General features: G+C 37.7%; 1 protein-coding gene across 1 annotated transcript in view; it reads left to right on the forward strand.

Moving 5' to 3' along the window:
* sec31b (SEC31 homolog B, COPII coat complex component) overlaps window positions 1-14,765 on the forward strand; it is a 33,556-nt gene that overhangs the window by 6,388 nt on the left and 12,403 nt on the right. Inside the window, exons 7-19 of the mRNA XM_056243392.1 lie at window positions 873-1,015; window positions 1,101-1,200; window positions 2,239-2,400; window positions 4,038-4,190; window positions 4,299-4,511; window positions 5,823-5,897; window positions 7,459-7,545; window positions 7,632-7,754; window positions 9,564-9,734; window positions 10,759-10,885; window positions 11,722-11,867; window positions 13,678-13,851; window positions 14,375-14,497. Of these exons, the coding sequence (XP_056099367.1) occupies window positions 873-1,015; window positions 1,101-1,200; window positions 2,239-2,400; window positions 4,038-4,190; window positions 4,299-4,511; window positions 5,823-5,897; window positions 7,459-7,545; window positions 7,632-7,754; window positions 9,564-9,734; window positions 10,759-10,885; window positions 11,722-11,867; window positions 13,678-13,851; window positions 14,375-14,497 (1,797 nt within the window). The remainder of the gene's footprint in view (window positions 1-872; window positions 1,016-1,100; window positions 1,201-2,238; window positions 2,401-4,037; window positions 4,191-4,298; window positions 4,512-5,822; window positions 5,898-7,458; window positions 7,546-7,631; window positions 7,755-9,563; window positions 9,735-10,758; window positions 10,886-11,721; window positions 11,868-13,677; window positions 13,852-14,374; window positions 14,498-14,765) is intronic.

Below are 14,765 nucleotides of genomic sequence, written 5' to 3' on the forward strand. Positions count from 1 at the left end.
CCTAGGAGGCCACGCCTACCAGTAACAGAGCGCAGTAGTTAAACAACAAGTCTAGGCTAGTGAGTCTCCGTGATGAATCTGCCCGGGATTTCGAGATCGCCCATAATGTCTGGGATTGACGCATGTGTGAGACGCACCGGTCTCGTATCTCTCACAGAGGAGCGGGAACTTTCTTAGCAATGTTAAAACGCACATCAACCGATCACTTGTTTAGCGTTCATGTAAACACTACATTCAGATTCACCAATCGGAATGAATTCAGTTAGATTGAAACAAAAGGTGTGCATGTAAACAATGAATGGCGACTGCAGAATCCCGGACATCGACGGCTGGACATGTCCGGGAAAAAGAGGACTACTCCGCTTTCTCCACAGAACAAGAGCCTGCTAGCTTAGCTTCCAAACAAAGATGTCTGACACTATGTGTACATTCTGTGAGTGAGATCCCAGCCTCTATGGGCGGGTTGAGAACATGCGGGACAGCCCCTACTACTGACTGTAGTCTTTAGCCTCTGGACAAAAAATCCTCCGATGACGCAAAATGACGATTTTTGCGTCACAAAAAATACATAAATCTCTCGTCTCAGGGGGATATGAGGGTGGAAAGCACGGTAATTCGATAATACTACAGGTTTTCTACTAATACAAAGCTTAATGCTAAATCCTGAAGTATCCCTTTAAGAAACCCATCTTTTTAAGATAGTGTTTATGTCTTAATTGGAGACACTGGATGTATATTGTACTCTACCTGTTGTTGCATTTTGGTTTTCTCAATTTTCTTCTACGGATGTACTTTTGTACTGCACTTGTTGTGGCGCTTTGGGTATAAGAAAAACGCATTATAAATATAAAATGTATTATTTTTTTTGTCAGATGCACTGTTCTGGGATGTTGTGGCATCCAGATGTGGCCACTCAGCTGGTTCTGGCATCCGAGGACGACAGGCTTCCCGTGATACAGATGTGGGACCTGCGGTTCGCGACCTCGCCACTCAAAGTCCTGGAGAACCACACCAGGTAGAGACTCGCTTCTCTAAAACCCACGTCTCTCTGAGCTGCTTTCATGCTCCTGCACACGTGTGACGGCCTTTTAATATTCCAGAGGCATTCTGTCCATCTCATGGAGTCAAGCCGATCCAGAGCTTCTGCTGAGCAGCGGCAAAGACAACCGGATCCTGTGCTGGAACCCGAACACCGGAGAGGTCCGTCAATCATTCACATTTACGTCCATGCACTTCTATCATAAATGACTTGCCTTGCATTCATGATCAGTTCATGCATCCCCTGAGGATCGAACCCATGACTTTGGCGTTGCTTGCATCGTGCTCTACCTCTAGAGGTCACTACTGTGTCATTTCTGTGTGATAAATATTTTGATCTATTTTGTATCTATTAACATTTTATTTTTACAGACACGGTATGAACAAACAAAATATGAACCTTAAAACAGATCACAGTTTAAAATATTACAAAATTAAATGGATCTGTGAAATTATTCTAGCAATAATAATACGTTTTATATTATATATAATGTATAATAAAATTTATTTTATTAAATAATCTGTTATCAGTATGGTTATGAAATAATAATGATTATCATTATTATTATTATTACTAAATAAAAACAAATTAAGAAAAATAATATAATTATTTTACATTACAACTGTAAAAATTACAATATTAATATTTATGCCTCTGAATTTAATCTACTTTCAAACATTTAATTTTCACAGACAGTATGAACAAACAAAATATGAATCTTAAAACTGATCACAGTTTAAAAATATTACAAAATTAAATATATCTGTGAAATTATACCAACAATAATGATACGTTTTAATTATATAGAACATATATTAAAATATAAATGTTGTTATTATTGTTAAATTATATAATAAATAATAATATTTTATCTGTATGGCTATGAAATAATAATTATTATTATTACTAAATAAAATATTACAAGTACTAAATAAAAACTAATTAAGAAATATTACTTCTTTAAAAGTATTTAAGAACAATAATATAATAATAATTTTATTTTACTATTGCATTACAATACTAATATGTATGGCTGTGTTAATTTCTTCATTTTCAAATGTTAATCCATTGAATGTTTATTTTGTCAAAACTGTTTACCAGAATTAGTAATTAATAAAATCATGGAAATCCATTAGTGTGGGATCTCTGGATCACTCTCCACATCTATTGACCATCATGCCTTGTCTCTCGTGTTTCAGGTGATTTACGAGCTGCCAACAGCCAATCAGTGGTGCTTCGATGTGCAGTGGTGTCCGCGTAACCCCGCCCTCCTGTCCGCTGCATCATTTGACGGGCGGATCAGTGTGTACTCAGTTATGGGGGGGCGTCTTCAACAGCATCAGCACAGCACGGTGGACCAGGTGCGATTACGTGTGTGTTTTACACACTCTTTCCCAGCCCATGAGTTACTCACCCTGAAGTCATCCTAGGTGTGTATGACATTCTTCTTTCAGACGAATGAAGAGTTATATTCAAAAATGTCCTGCTCTTCCAAGCTTTATAATGGCAGTCAATGGGTATATTTTTTTGGAAGTCCATCAAGTGCATCTATCCATGATAAAAGTGCACTTTTATGATGGATAGATGCACTTTTATGATGGACAGATGCACTTTTATCATGGACAGATGCACTTTTATCATGGACAGATGCACTTTTATGATGGACAGATGCACTTTTATGATGGATAGATGCACTTTTATCATGGACAGATGCACTTTTATCATGGACAGATGCACTTTTATCATGGACAGATGCACTTTTATCATGGACAGATGCACTTTTATCATGGACAGATGCACTTTTATCATGGACAGATGCACTTTTATCATGGACAGATGCACTTTTATCATGGACAGATGCACTTTTATCATGGACAGATGCACTTTTATCATGGACAGATGCACTTTTATCATGGACAGATGCACTTTTATCATGGACAGATGCACTTTTATGATGGACAGATGCACTTTTATGATGGATAGATGCACTTTTATCATGGACAGATGCACTTTTATCATGGACAGATGCACTTTTATCATGGACAGATGCACTTTTATCATGGACAGATGCACTTTTATCATGGACAGATGCACTTTTATCATGGACAGATGCACTTTTATCATGGACAGATGCACTTTTATCATGGACAGATGCACTTTTATCATGGACAGATGCACTTTTATGATGGACAGATGCACTTTTATGATGGATAGATGCACTTTTATGATGGACAGATGCACTTTTATGATGGACAGATGCACTTTTATGATAGATAGATGCACTTTTATGATGGACAGATGCACTTTTATCATGGATAGATGCACTTTTATGATGGATAGATGCACTTTTATGATGGACAGATGCACTTTTATGATGGATAGATGCACTTTTATCATGGATAGATGCACTTTTATGATGGACAGATGCACTTTTATGATGGATAGGCTAGATGCACTTTTATGATGGATAGGCTAGATGCACTTTTATGATGGATAGGCTAGATGCACTTTTATGATGGACAGATGCACTTTTATGATGGACAGATGCACTTTTATCATGGATAGATGCACTTTTATCATGGATAGATGCACTTTTATGATGGACAGATGCACTTTTATGATGGACAGATGCACTTTTATCATGGATAGATGCACTTTTATCATGGATAGATGCACTTTTATCATGGATAGATGCACTTTTATGATTGATAGATGCACTTTTATCATGGATAGATGCACTTTTATCATGGATAGATGCACTTTTATCATGGATAGATGCGCTTGATGGACTTCCAAAAAAATATACCCATTCACTCCCATTATAAAGCTTGGAAGAGCAGGACATTTTTGAATATAACTCTGATTGTATTCGTCTGAAAGAAGAATGTCATATACACCTAGGATGACTTCAGGGTGAGTAACTCATGGGCTAATTTTCATTTTTGGGTGAACTCTCCCTTTAATCATCAGTCTCTCCTCTCTCTCTCTCTGTTCTTAGATCTCGGCTTCGTTTGACACCAACGACCCGTTTGGAACCGGTCAAGCTCTTCCGCCTCTGCTAATGCCTCAACCCACAGTGGAGACCACCATCATCCCTCCGCTAACTAAGCCACCCAAGTGGGTGCGAAGGCCTGTCGGCGCCTCTTTCGCTGTGAGTATTTCAGGGATATTGAGACATCCATTATATTTCAAGATTCGTGTTAGTCTGACTCATAGACTGTAATAAAAAGATGGACGACACACCGTCACTCTCTTCCAGTTCGGTGGGAAGCTGGTGACGTTTGAGAACCCTTCAGTGCCGGGTCAGCCTCGACAGGTACAGGTGAGTCAGGTGACCACAGAGACCGAGTTCCTCCAGCGCTCCAGCGAGCTCCAGGCCGTTCTGCAGTCTGGCTCCTTCACCAACTACTGCCACAGTAAGATCACGAGCGCCCCGTCTGACGCCGAGCAGGACATATGGAGGTTCCTCATGGTAAACATTTACACATGCAGAACATGCTAAATCCTAATGCCATTCCAGCCCTGTTTTATTCTGTGAAACACAAAAAAAGATGCCATAAAACTCAATGAAAAGCATAGTAAACGCAGCCTTAAATTGCTTCATATTGCATATATAATTGCACTGTTTGCCATTACTATTTCATATAATGGGTGAACAAGGGCCCAATTTAGGACATTTTTATAATGTTGGTTAAATCTAAATTGGATTTTTCTGATAAAAATTGTGTTTGTGATTTTAAAATGGGATGTAAAAAAATTGATGTCCTTGTTTGTAGAGCTTGTGGAGGTTCCTGATAGTAAACATTTACACATGCAGAACATGCTAAATCCTAATGCCATTCCAGCCCTGTTTTATTCTGGGAAACACTGCCTTAAAGGATCAGTTCACTTCACAATTAAAATATCCTGATGATTTACTCACCCCAACATGATGCAAGATGTTCATGTCTGTCTTTATTCAGTTAGAAAAATAATTAAGGTTTTTGAGGAAAACATTTCAAGGTTTTCCTCCATAGAGTGACTTCAATGGGGTCCAACAGCTTCAAAGTTTCGACACGATCCCAGCCGAGAAATAAGAGTCTTATTTAGACAAACCATCCGTTATTTTATAACGAAATAAACATTTATATACTTTTTAACCACAAATGCTCGTCTTGCACTAGCAGTGATGCGACACACGTTACGTAATCACGTTGAGATGCTGGAAACAGTGACGCTTCACTCCGAAACACGGATATATTTATTTTATTAAATCGCACTAAACCATATTGCAGTTTCTTTTTTAATCCGATTAAGCGTGAAACCCTAATGTTTGCGGTGGGATGCTTCAGATTCTTGAGAGGATTTGATTGGACAGAAAATCAGACAGAATGATGTCATGAGTACTGGCGGTAAATGGAGACTGTTTTAAATGCATAAATTGAAACTGATATATGAGTCTCTTAAATGGGTTAAAAATAAGAAAGCTATGTCAGTAACTGGAATATACTCAAAATTTTTCAATAGAAAATATATATATATTTTTATAAATGAAGATTGTAAGTCTGTCCATTTTAATTTTACATTTTTTTATTCATTAATTTCATTCTTGTATTTTATTTATTGTTCGTTTTATAATATTTGTTTACAAACTGTGATGCTTGTATGTTTGTAATTTAATTTCTAATAAAAAAAATTAAAAAAAACTTTTAAATGCATGGGGACTTAAGAGAATTTATGTATATATCAGTTTCTCAGGAAATGCTCGAGTGTTTTCGTAATTGTTCTGTCGTGTTTTTAACAGGTGAATTTCGAAGATGAAGCGCGAGTGAAGTTTTTGCGGCTGCTGGGCTTCAGTAAAGACGAGCTGCAGAGGAAGGTACCGCATCAAACTATGTGAACCATGCCATATTTGGAGACTTTTGATCTAAAGACAGGACAAGTGACACAGTTTACCCACTGACACGTCTTACCCCACCTCATTATTTCACGTTGTGTTTTGCATGGAAAAATCCCAAATAAAATCATGAAAATCCCTGGAGTAAAACTATATGGGTAACACTTCACAATAAGGTTCATTAGTTAACATTAGTTCATGTATTAACTAACATGAACTAACAATGCGCAATACATTTGTTACTGTATTTATTAATCTTTGTTAACCTTAATAAAAATACACCTGTTCATTGTTAGTTCATGCTAGTTCACAGTGCGTTAACTAATGTAAACACGATTTTAATAAAGTACATGAACAAAGATTAATAAATGCTTTCATTATTAGTTCATGCTAACTAATGTATTTAACTAATGAATATTATTGTAAAGTGTTACCACTATATGCATTTTTTTCAGTGACTCTGCATTTGAAAAACTATCAGGGAGTGTTTTTATCACAGCGTGTGAATGTTTTAAATGAGTGTGTGTGTGTGTGTGTATTGTGATATGTTAGTATATCCTTCAGGAGATAACTTGAAAATAACTTGTTTTTAAGTGACTTGCCTGGTTAAATAAAGGTTAAGTTAAATTAACCCTCTGGGGTCCTTCATTTCAGAGTCACACTCAGGACCTTCGGGTCCAAATGGGCCGGAAGGGTGGGATTAATATTTATAAAAAAAAAATCATCTTTTTTTTTTTTTTACTTGTTTTTTATAATATTTTTTCTTTTCTTTTTTGGTGTTTTGAGATAATTTCAAAAATAAAAAATGATTTATAATTAATATTAATGCAATAATTATGACCCATTTTTTCCCCATTGAATATAATAGAAATTTAAAAAAAATATTTATATTTTTTTTTATATTTTTTAAAGCTGTATTTCATTTTAGAGTCAAGCCTAGGCCTCATGAAAGCAATTTTTGAAATGAGATCGGAGCCATCTGGTGGACAAACTGAGCATTTTAAAAATTCAAAACCCATATGTAATCTGAATTTATTAGTGTGTATGTGTATAAAAGTGTGTTTGTGTGTGTGTGTGTGTGTGTGTGTGTGTGTGTGTGTGTGTGTGTGTGTGTCTGTTTTGCACTCTTGATGTTTTATAGATTCACCCCTTCACTGTTGTGTGCTTTTTTTCTGGATCGTGGCTGATTTGTAGTTTGTACGCACAAAATAACTCTGTATTTTCACATTTTTGCCAATTTCCCATTCATTTCCTATGCGGGTCCATTTTGACCCGAAGGTCCTGAGTGTGACTATTTTTTTTACAACCACTTAGACTATTCAAATCCTGTCCCCAATTTTTTGGGGTGTTCATATGCCAAGTACCAACAAAGTCACCAAATTTCGGACCATTCCGATAAAGCAATGATTTAAAAAAAAAAAAAAAAAATTTAAATGCTTTGGGTCCATTTGGGCCGAAGGACCCCAGAGGGTTAAAAAGTATTTTGAAGTCTTGCTCTGTGAGAGGAACAGACCCACACGTGTTCATTTGTGTATTTGCACAGATCTCGGCGTGTTTGTCGAGGAAGCTTCAACCCAACGGTTTAGATGTGAACGATCTGGCGGAGAAGATGCAGACTCTTTCTGATCAGGTCAGATTCAGTCACACGCTCATTCAACACGTTGTTTTATTGGATTGGATTATGAATCATGATGATTTAGTTTCTCGTGTGTTCAGAGAGCAGACGAGTCTGCGGACGGTTCGTCAGGCCGCGAGTCTCCTGCGGATTTCTTCCATCAACTACCAAAGAAAGACAAAGACAAAGAGCCCTTCCAGATCCCCGTGTCCTCAGGCGAGCATCTTCAAATCACATGCATAGAGATCACTAGGGCTGCCCTCGACCGAAGATCTCTGTAGTCGATCATTTAAAGCTACAATAATTACATAAAATATGCCAAAATCACTTGCACAGTGTAATATATTTCCCGTTATAGATATATATTCCAATTTTAAATAATGGCTCGTCATGTTCACTTGTCGCCCGTCAATGACGTAATATCCGCGTTATCCCTGGTTTCCGCTCGTCCTACCGTAGTAACCATGGCGACAGACGTCTAGCGGCGCGCTCACGCTGTTGTTGTTGCGTTTAAACATTATGGACCATGGCAAGCAGACTTTGGGACAAAAGGAGAATTAAAACGAGGATCAATATCGGCATGGCGTTTTCGAGATGCCGAGAGCTAGTAGTAATAAAGCACTTGCGTTTAGTTCGGTAGAATTAAATGTCCTTATTCCTTTATATCCGCGGGACTCGCGTGTGGCGCTGATATCTGTCTCTCATTAGCAATCGCGCCCTGCTTTATCCCACAGTCATGTTAGAAACATAAATATATTCACTCATCCATAAACATTATTAGATCCATCGGCATGACAACAAGTTCCATAATTCCGCTTATTCAATGCGTCATCAACCTATGCTTTTGTTATTGTAAGAGGTTAGCGACCCCTAGTGGCGAAAAAATGGCATAGTAGCTTTAAGCCATTAGTCGACTAATCACGCGCTTATATTAAGCCATATATATTAAGCCTTTTAATTGCCTATATAAAATACGTATAGTCTAATCAGTGCTCAAATGCACACATAAAGCTCGCCACAGCGCACCGGCAAACGTAATGATTATGAATGTGTTGTGAAAAAACAGAATGCATTTATTGGTAATATTTTCTGTGCTTTCGTCTGCAGAGATTAAGTCAACGACGCTGACTCGACATCTCCACCTATACGCTCCTTTCATACGGATTACATAATCTGAGAATATTTATGTTCATTCATTCAAATGTAACAATTTCTAGCTTTCTATAGATATATTTCTCATGTCTGTGAGGCGAGTATACGCTGAGCTTCGGCTCAGTTATGTGATGCGCTGTTCAAGACTGAATCCACAGAAAGCGCCATTATTTTACAAAAGCACAACGTTTTATGAGTTCACAGACCCTTTAGAGTTAGCAGTGATGTGTGTCACGCAGTAACACGCTCTCACACAAACACTTATGTACCTAATAATAGCACACATTTATCTGTTAGCATTAGAGCGGCTTGTAAAGTGCTGCTACTTGCATGTTTCAAGTGATATTAGCCATATTTGAGGTTGATGAATGATAGACGAATGTTTGGATGTCCTGCTGATAACGATCTGTCCGTCACAGCCTGCGTGATTTCGCCACTTTTTCGAGTTCTTTTTTCTTCTGCGACTTCTTATCGATTAACGTTTAGTCCATTTATTGAAGTTTACAGTGACACAAGATAAGATGCTAAGTGATGGCGCCGAGTCATCATTAACAGTAAACTCGCCCTCCACACACACACTTGGATATACGCCTGATAATAGCGCACTTTGTCTAGGTTAACATTAGCAAACTTAAAGTAAAGTTCTGCTACTTACATGTTGATAAGCCATATTTGAGGTTGATAAATGAGCCTTAACGATCTGTCCTGCGGGATTTCAACACTTTTTCCAAGTTTTTTTTCTGCGACTGAACGACTAATACAATGTTGGTGGACGAACGGTTAGTCGGTTATTAGTGGGCAGCCCTAGAAATAACTTAATGATTTTGATGCGTACGGTTTGTGCTTTGCTCACGTGTGTCGCGCTGTGAGCAGATCCGGACGGGCTGATCAGTCAGGCTCTGTTAGTGGGGAACTTCGAGGGCGCCGTGGATCTGTGCTTGAGTGACGGGCGTTTCGCGGAGGCCATCCTGCTGTCAATCAGCGGAGGGGAGGAGCTTCTGAAGAAGACCCAGCAGCGCTACCTCACCCACCAGACCAACAGCGTCTCCATGGTAACCACTCATATATGTCTCCATGGTAACCGCTCATATATGTCTCCATGGTAACCACTCATATAAGTCTCCATGGTAACCGCTCATATATACATGACGTCGGTTTAGTCATTTGGGGAAACTTCTTCAGTTCACTTTCCTCTGTAACTGGTATTTATTTATTTATTTGCATCATCATTTTTATAATTTTTTTGCATCAGTATTATAATCTTTATCATTATTAGTTTAGTTGCTATTTTTATTATTTGTATTATTATTGTGAGTATTATTACTACTATTATAATGTCAATAATAATAATAATGTTTTATGGTTATTATTAGTTGTCATCTTTATCTTATTATTACAATTATTGTTATTACTTATTATTAAAATCATATTGTTCATATTATTATTGATATTTTAGTAATTATGATTATTACAATTATTAATGTTATTAATATTCTTATCATTATTACAATTATTAATGTTATTAATATTCTTATCATTATTATTTTTGTTGTTTTTTTAATTTAAGTATTACTATTTCTAATATCGATAGATAAATAATAATAATAATTGTTGTTTTTATTGTTATTAGTCATCTTGTTCATATAATTATTCATATTTTAACAATTATTGTTATTGCTATTAGTATTGTTGTTATTCTATTATTATTATTATTACTGTTGTATTTGTTTTTTAATTATCATTATTATTTTGAGTATTACTACTATTATCAGTAATAAGATAATAATAATAATAATAACGATAATAATTGTTGTTATTAGTCATCTTGTTCATATTAATATTAATATTTTAGTAATTATAATTGTTATTGCTCGCAGTATTCTTTTTCTCATTATTCTCTTAATTATTATTATCATTATTGCTGTTATGGTTATTATTATTGGTGGTGTTATTAGCCGTTGTCATTATTATTATTTATTATAATATTTTAATGGTTAAGATAATAATAATTCTTCTTTTTATTTTTTATAATTATAATGATTATATTAGTATTGATCAGTGATTGTCGCTCCTCAGCTGATCTCGTCAGTGGTGACGCAGAACTGGTGTAATATCGTCCAGAGCTGTGAGCTGGAGAACTGGAAGGAGGCGTTAGCGGCTCTGCTAACCTACGCTAACCCAGAGGAGTTCGCTTCTCTCTGCGGTGAGATCATGACCAAGAGGAGTCTCACATCCAGGGCTCCCGGTCATTATGTAGAAATATATAGAGTAGTACAGATAAACTTATCAGAAATCCAATCCGAATATCCTCCATATTTTCCTCATGCAAACAAAAAAGAAATCTCCACTTCAGTAGCACCTATATACACCAAACCTCCCAGTCTTGTAACTAGTTATATTATGAAGACATTTACAGAGGGATTTGTAAATATATTATTCCTAGCCTGATTTATATAACATTTTATTCCAAAAAAACATGGCAAAAATCATTTTTTTAAGGCTATTGACAGTATATTCTGATTTACAGGATAACAAATGTAGATATCCATAAATCCCTCTGTAATTTTTTTCCCATCTAATATGTGAACACAATATTAAATAATTGAATAATTTTAAACCTGGCTTTATCCAATACTCAGATTTCATTTTTTGAAATATATGCAAATTAGCGCATATTTAATTAGGTAATGCATAATTTGCATATTTAAACATTAAATTACAGAAAACTTGTAATACATTTTTTTCTCATCTTAATGTAGGTAATCAACTGGGAAAGTTTCATGGTGATATCTGCTAGTTAAAAAAAATACCCTATTCACCTGTAGTGTCTCGCCTTTTAATACATACACACATATATTCCTAAATATACTGTACATGCACAACATATGCACATCTCCTTCCCTGTAATAGTCTGCTACTGTTGACAAGCAAGTTTCTGCATTACTATAAGCATATATCAGAGTGTGTGTTGTTTTGGAGTGATTGACGTGTGTGTGTGTGTGTGTGTGTGTGTGTGTGTGTGTGTGTGTGTGTGTTCAGATACTCTAGGAGCTCGTCTGGATGCTGAAGGCTCAGAGAAACACCGTCTGCAAGCCTGTCTGTGCTTCATCTGCTCCGGGAACATCGAGCGTCTGGTGGAGTGCTGGACGTCACAGAGAGACTGTTCGTCTCCGCTCGCGCTCGAGGTCACGTCACATCACACACACACACACACTTATATATGCGTCAGGATTCAAATCACATTTATTTGTATTGCGCCTTTTACAATACACATCTGCTGCGCCCCAATACGCCTACTTATACTACATCCTAAAAGTATGTACTCGTTTTGTGAAGAAAAAGTTCATAATTTTGAGTGTGTAGCAAAAGAGTAGGCAAGCTTTGGGACACACTACTTCATCATCTTTAAAGCTACACTGTGTAACTTTTTTAGTTTATTCTTAGCTAAAAACACTTAGTTCTTTCAAAAATATTTGTGCTCATTAATGTATATTTACTTCGTTCAAGTAATAAAGTATTCTCGTGAGTGTATAATATGCCATTGAAAATACATACGGGTAAGGCGTTCTAATGTCGGTCGCCATGTTGCCCCTCCATCTTGAAAGTACATTAGCCAAAGAGGGACATACCCGTTAATTCAAGCTTCGCCTTTCACGTTTTAACACTCGATGGCACCGTGTCGAATGTCAAGAGGGGGATTGCTTGAGACTGATATATAAAAACCTGAAAGCCTTTTTGAAAGTATAATATAGCCTACAATTTAAACTTTGCCTTATGCTAGTGATGTCGTACAACATACAGAATAACGATAGCACTGATAAAAGTTACTTTACTAAGATTAGCTTGCATTCGTCTGGGAACCTGATAACTGATGTTAGCAATGAAATGGTAAAAAAATAACGAAAACATAAAACTATTATTCATTTTACATAGATGTCATAACCTATGTGTTACCTGACAAATTAAATTACTGCAAATTATAATAGTTTTCTAAAATAACCTCATCACTTGAAGGAACACTCATGGACGAGGTCGAACTGGAAGCTGTGTTAATCTTGGACTACATTGGCCACCGTAGGAGTTAAAACAAAATCGGAATTGAGAGGAACAGAAACTAATATTCGCTGTATGGTCATATACCTTTTCACCGCTAGATGGGGGTAAAAATCACACAGTGTAGCTTTAACATCTTTAACGGACGGCTCTGCCGGTTAGTTATGTGCGTCCTGTCACCGTAAACGGCCCTGTCAATCATCATCACAGTTAAAATCCTCCATTCAATCTAATTTAATTTCCGACCAATGTTGTCGCACGTTGATCTGCCAGTCGTGGGTCTTTCGTGCGGAGACTCTCCTCATGTGTTTGCAATTTGAATATAATGATGCATTGAAAAGTAAATGGCTATAAACATATCCTTGCAGAAGTTCACAATGCTGTTGCAGATGCAATATAATGTGGACATTGAATAAATACATTTGTCAGGTTAGATACTGATAATTAATCACTCAAACCCGTTTATCTAAACCTCTCTGCATAACCGCCGGACTCGCGCGTCCTCCATGTCTGTAGTTTTTAACACTTTTCACTTTGTAGTTCTAATCGAATCCTCGTCCAACGCGCGATGGGCAATATTAGCCGTTAGCGTGTTCATGGATCTGCACTTCGGATACTCTACTACCCATCCATGTATGTTTGGATACTCATTTCAACAGGACGGATAGTATGCGGATTGGGACGCTCTGATCGTTTTCAAAGCAGCTTTACAGAAAATGCATGAGTTCACATTATAATTTAGAGAGATCTGTTATCAAAGGAAACTGTCTAAGTTAAGCGTTATATACAAAATCACAGTTAGCTAAAAATGTATTAATTTAAACAATGTAATAATTTAAGGCAGAAACGATGAGCTCATTGAAGTAATGAATACTTGCGTCTGTGTGTGATGTTGTATCCTGACGTCTGTGTTCTCGTGTGTGTGTGTGTGTGTGTGTGTAGGATCTGGTGGAGAAGGTGATGATCCTGCGGAGGTCGATCGAGCGTCTGCGTAACCGCGAGGTGTGTGTGCGGAGCTCAGCGCTGACGGAGAAGCTCATCCAGTACTCCAGTATACTGGCGTCACAGGGCAGCCTGAACACCGCGCTCAACTATCTGCCCGACGACTCCGACCAGGTACACACACACACATTTATATATACATGTATAAACATATATAAGCACTTCAAACTTTATACAGAAGCTACAGCTTTCCTGTGTTGCTCAAACAGTAGAGCGCTGGCGCTTGCAACGCCAAGGTCATGGGTTCGATTCCCAGGGAAAGCAAGAACTGATAAGAATGTAAAAGTGTATCTTGAAATGCAATGTAAATCGCTTTTACGCAAATGCATAAATGTAAGAGTGACGGCTGCTCCACACACACTGCATCTGCATCTGCTCTGAGTGTGAGTTCGCTTTAGCATGCGTTTGGAAACTCAACATGCAGCGAACAATCTTCCCATACTTGTTATGAGAAACGCTTATTTAGTTTATCATTAATGTAATGCACTGAACGACCACTGACAATCACCCACAAAAGCCCTAGAAACCACTCAGAATACCCTACCGTTTGCATTGAAAGTACTTTTCTTGTGCTTCATCTGTGTACTAAGTGTTCTCTGTGTGTGTGTGTGTGTGTGTGTGTGTGTGTGTGCTCTAGGTTGCTGTTGGGATGTTAAGAGACAGACTGTCGCATGCGAAGGGCGAGACGCTGCAGAGACAACACCCGTCCACACCAGCAGGAGGCGCTGCGAACACACACACTCCTCCAGCACACACACAGGTACAGACACAACACCCGTCCACACCAGCAGGAGGCGCTGCGAACACACACACTCCTCCAGCACACACACAGGTACAGACACAACACCCGTCCACACCAGCAGGAGGCGCTGCGAACACACACACTCCTCCAGCACACACACTCCTCCAGCGCACACACTTCTCCAGCACACACACTCCTCCAGCACACACACTCATCCAGCACACACACTCCTCCAGCACACACACTCCTCCAGCACACACACACTCCTCCAGCACACACACGGTAC

Source organism: Rhinichthys klamathensis, unplaced genomic scaffold (genome assembly GCF_029890125.1).
Source record: "Rhinichthys klamathensis goyatoka isolate OS25496 unplaced genomic scaffold, OSU_Roscu_1.1 h1tg000789l_1, whole genome shotgun sequence".
NCBI classification, from domain to species: Eukaryota; Metazoa; Chordata; class Actinopteri; order Cypriniformes; family Leuciscidae; genus Rhinichthys; species Rhinichthys klamathensis.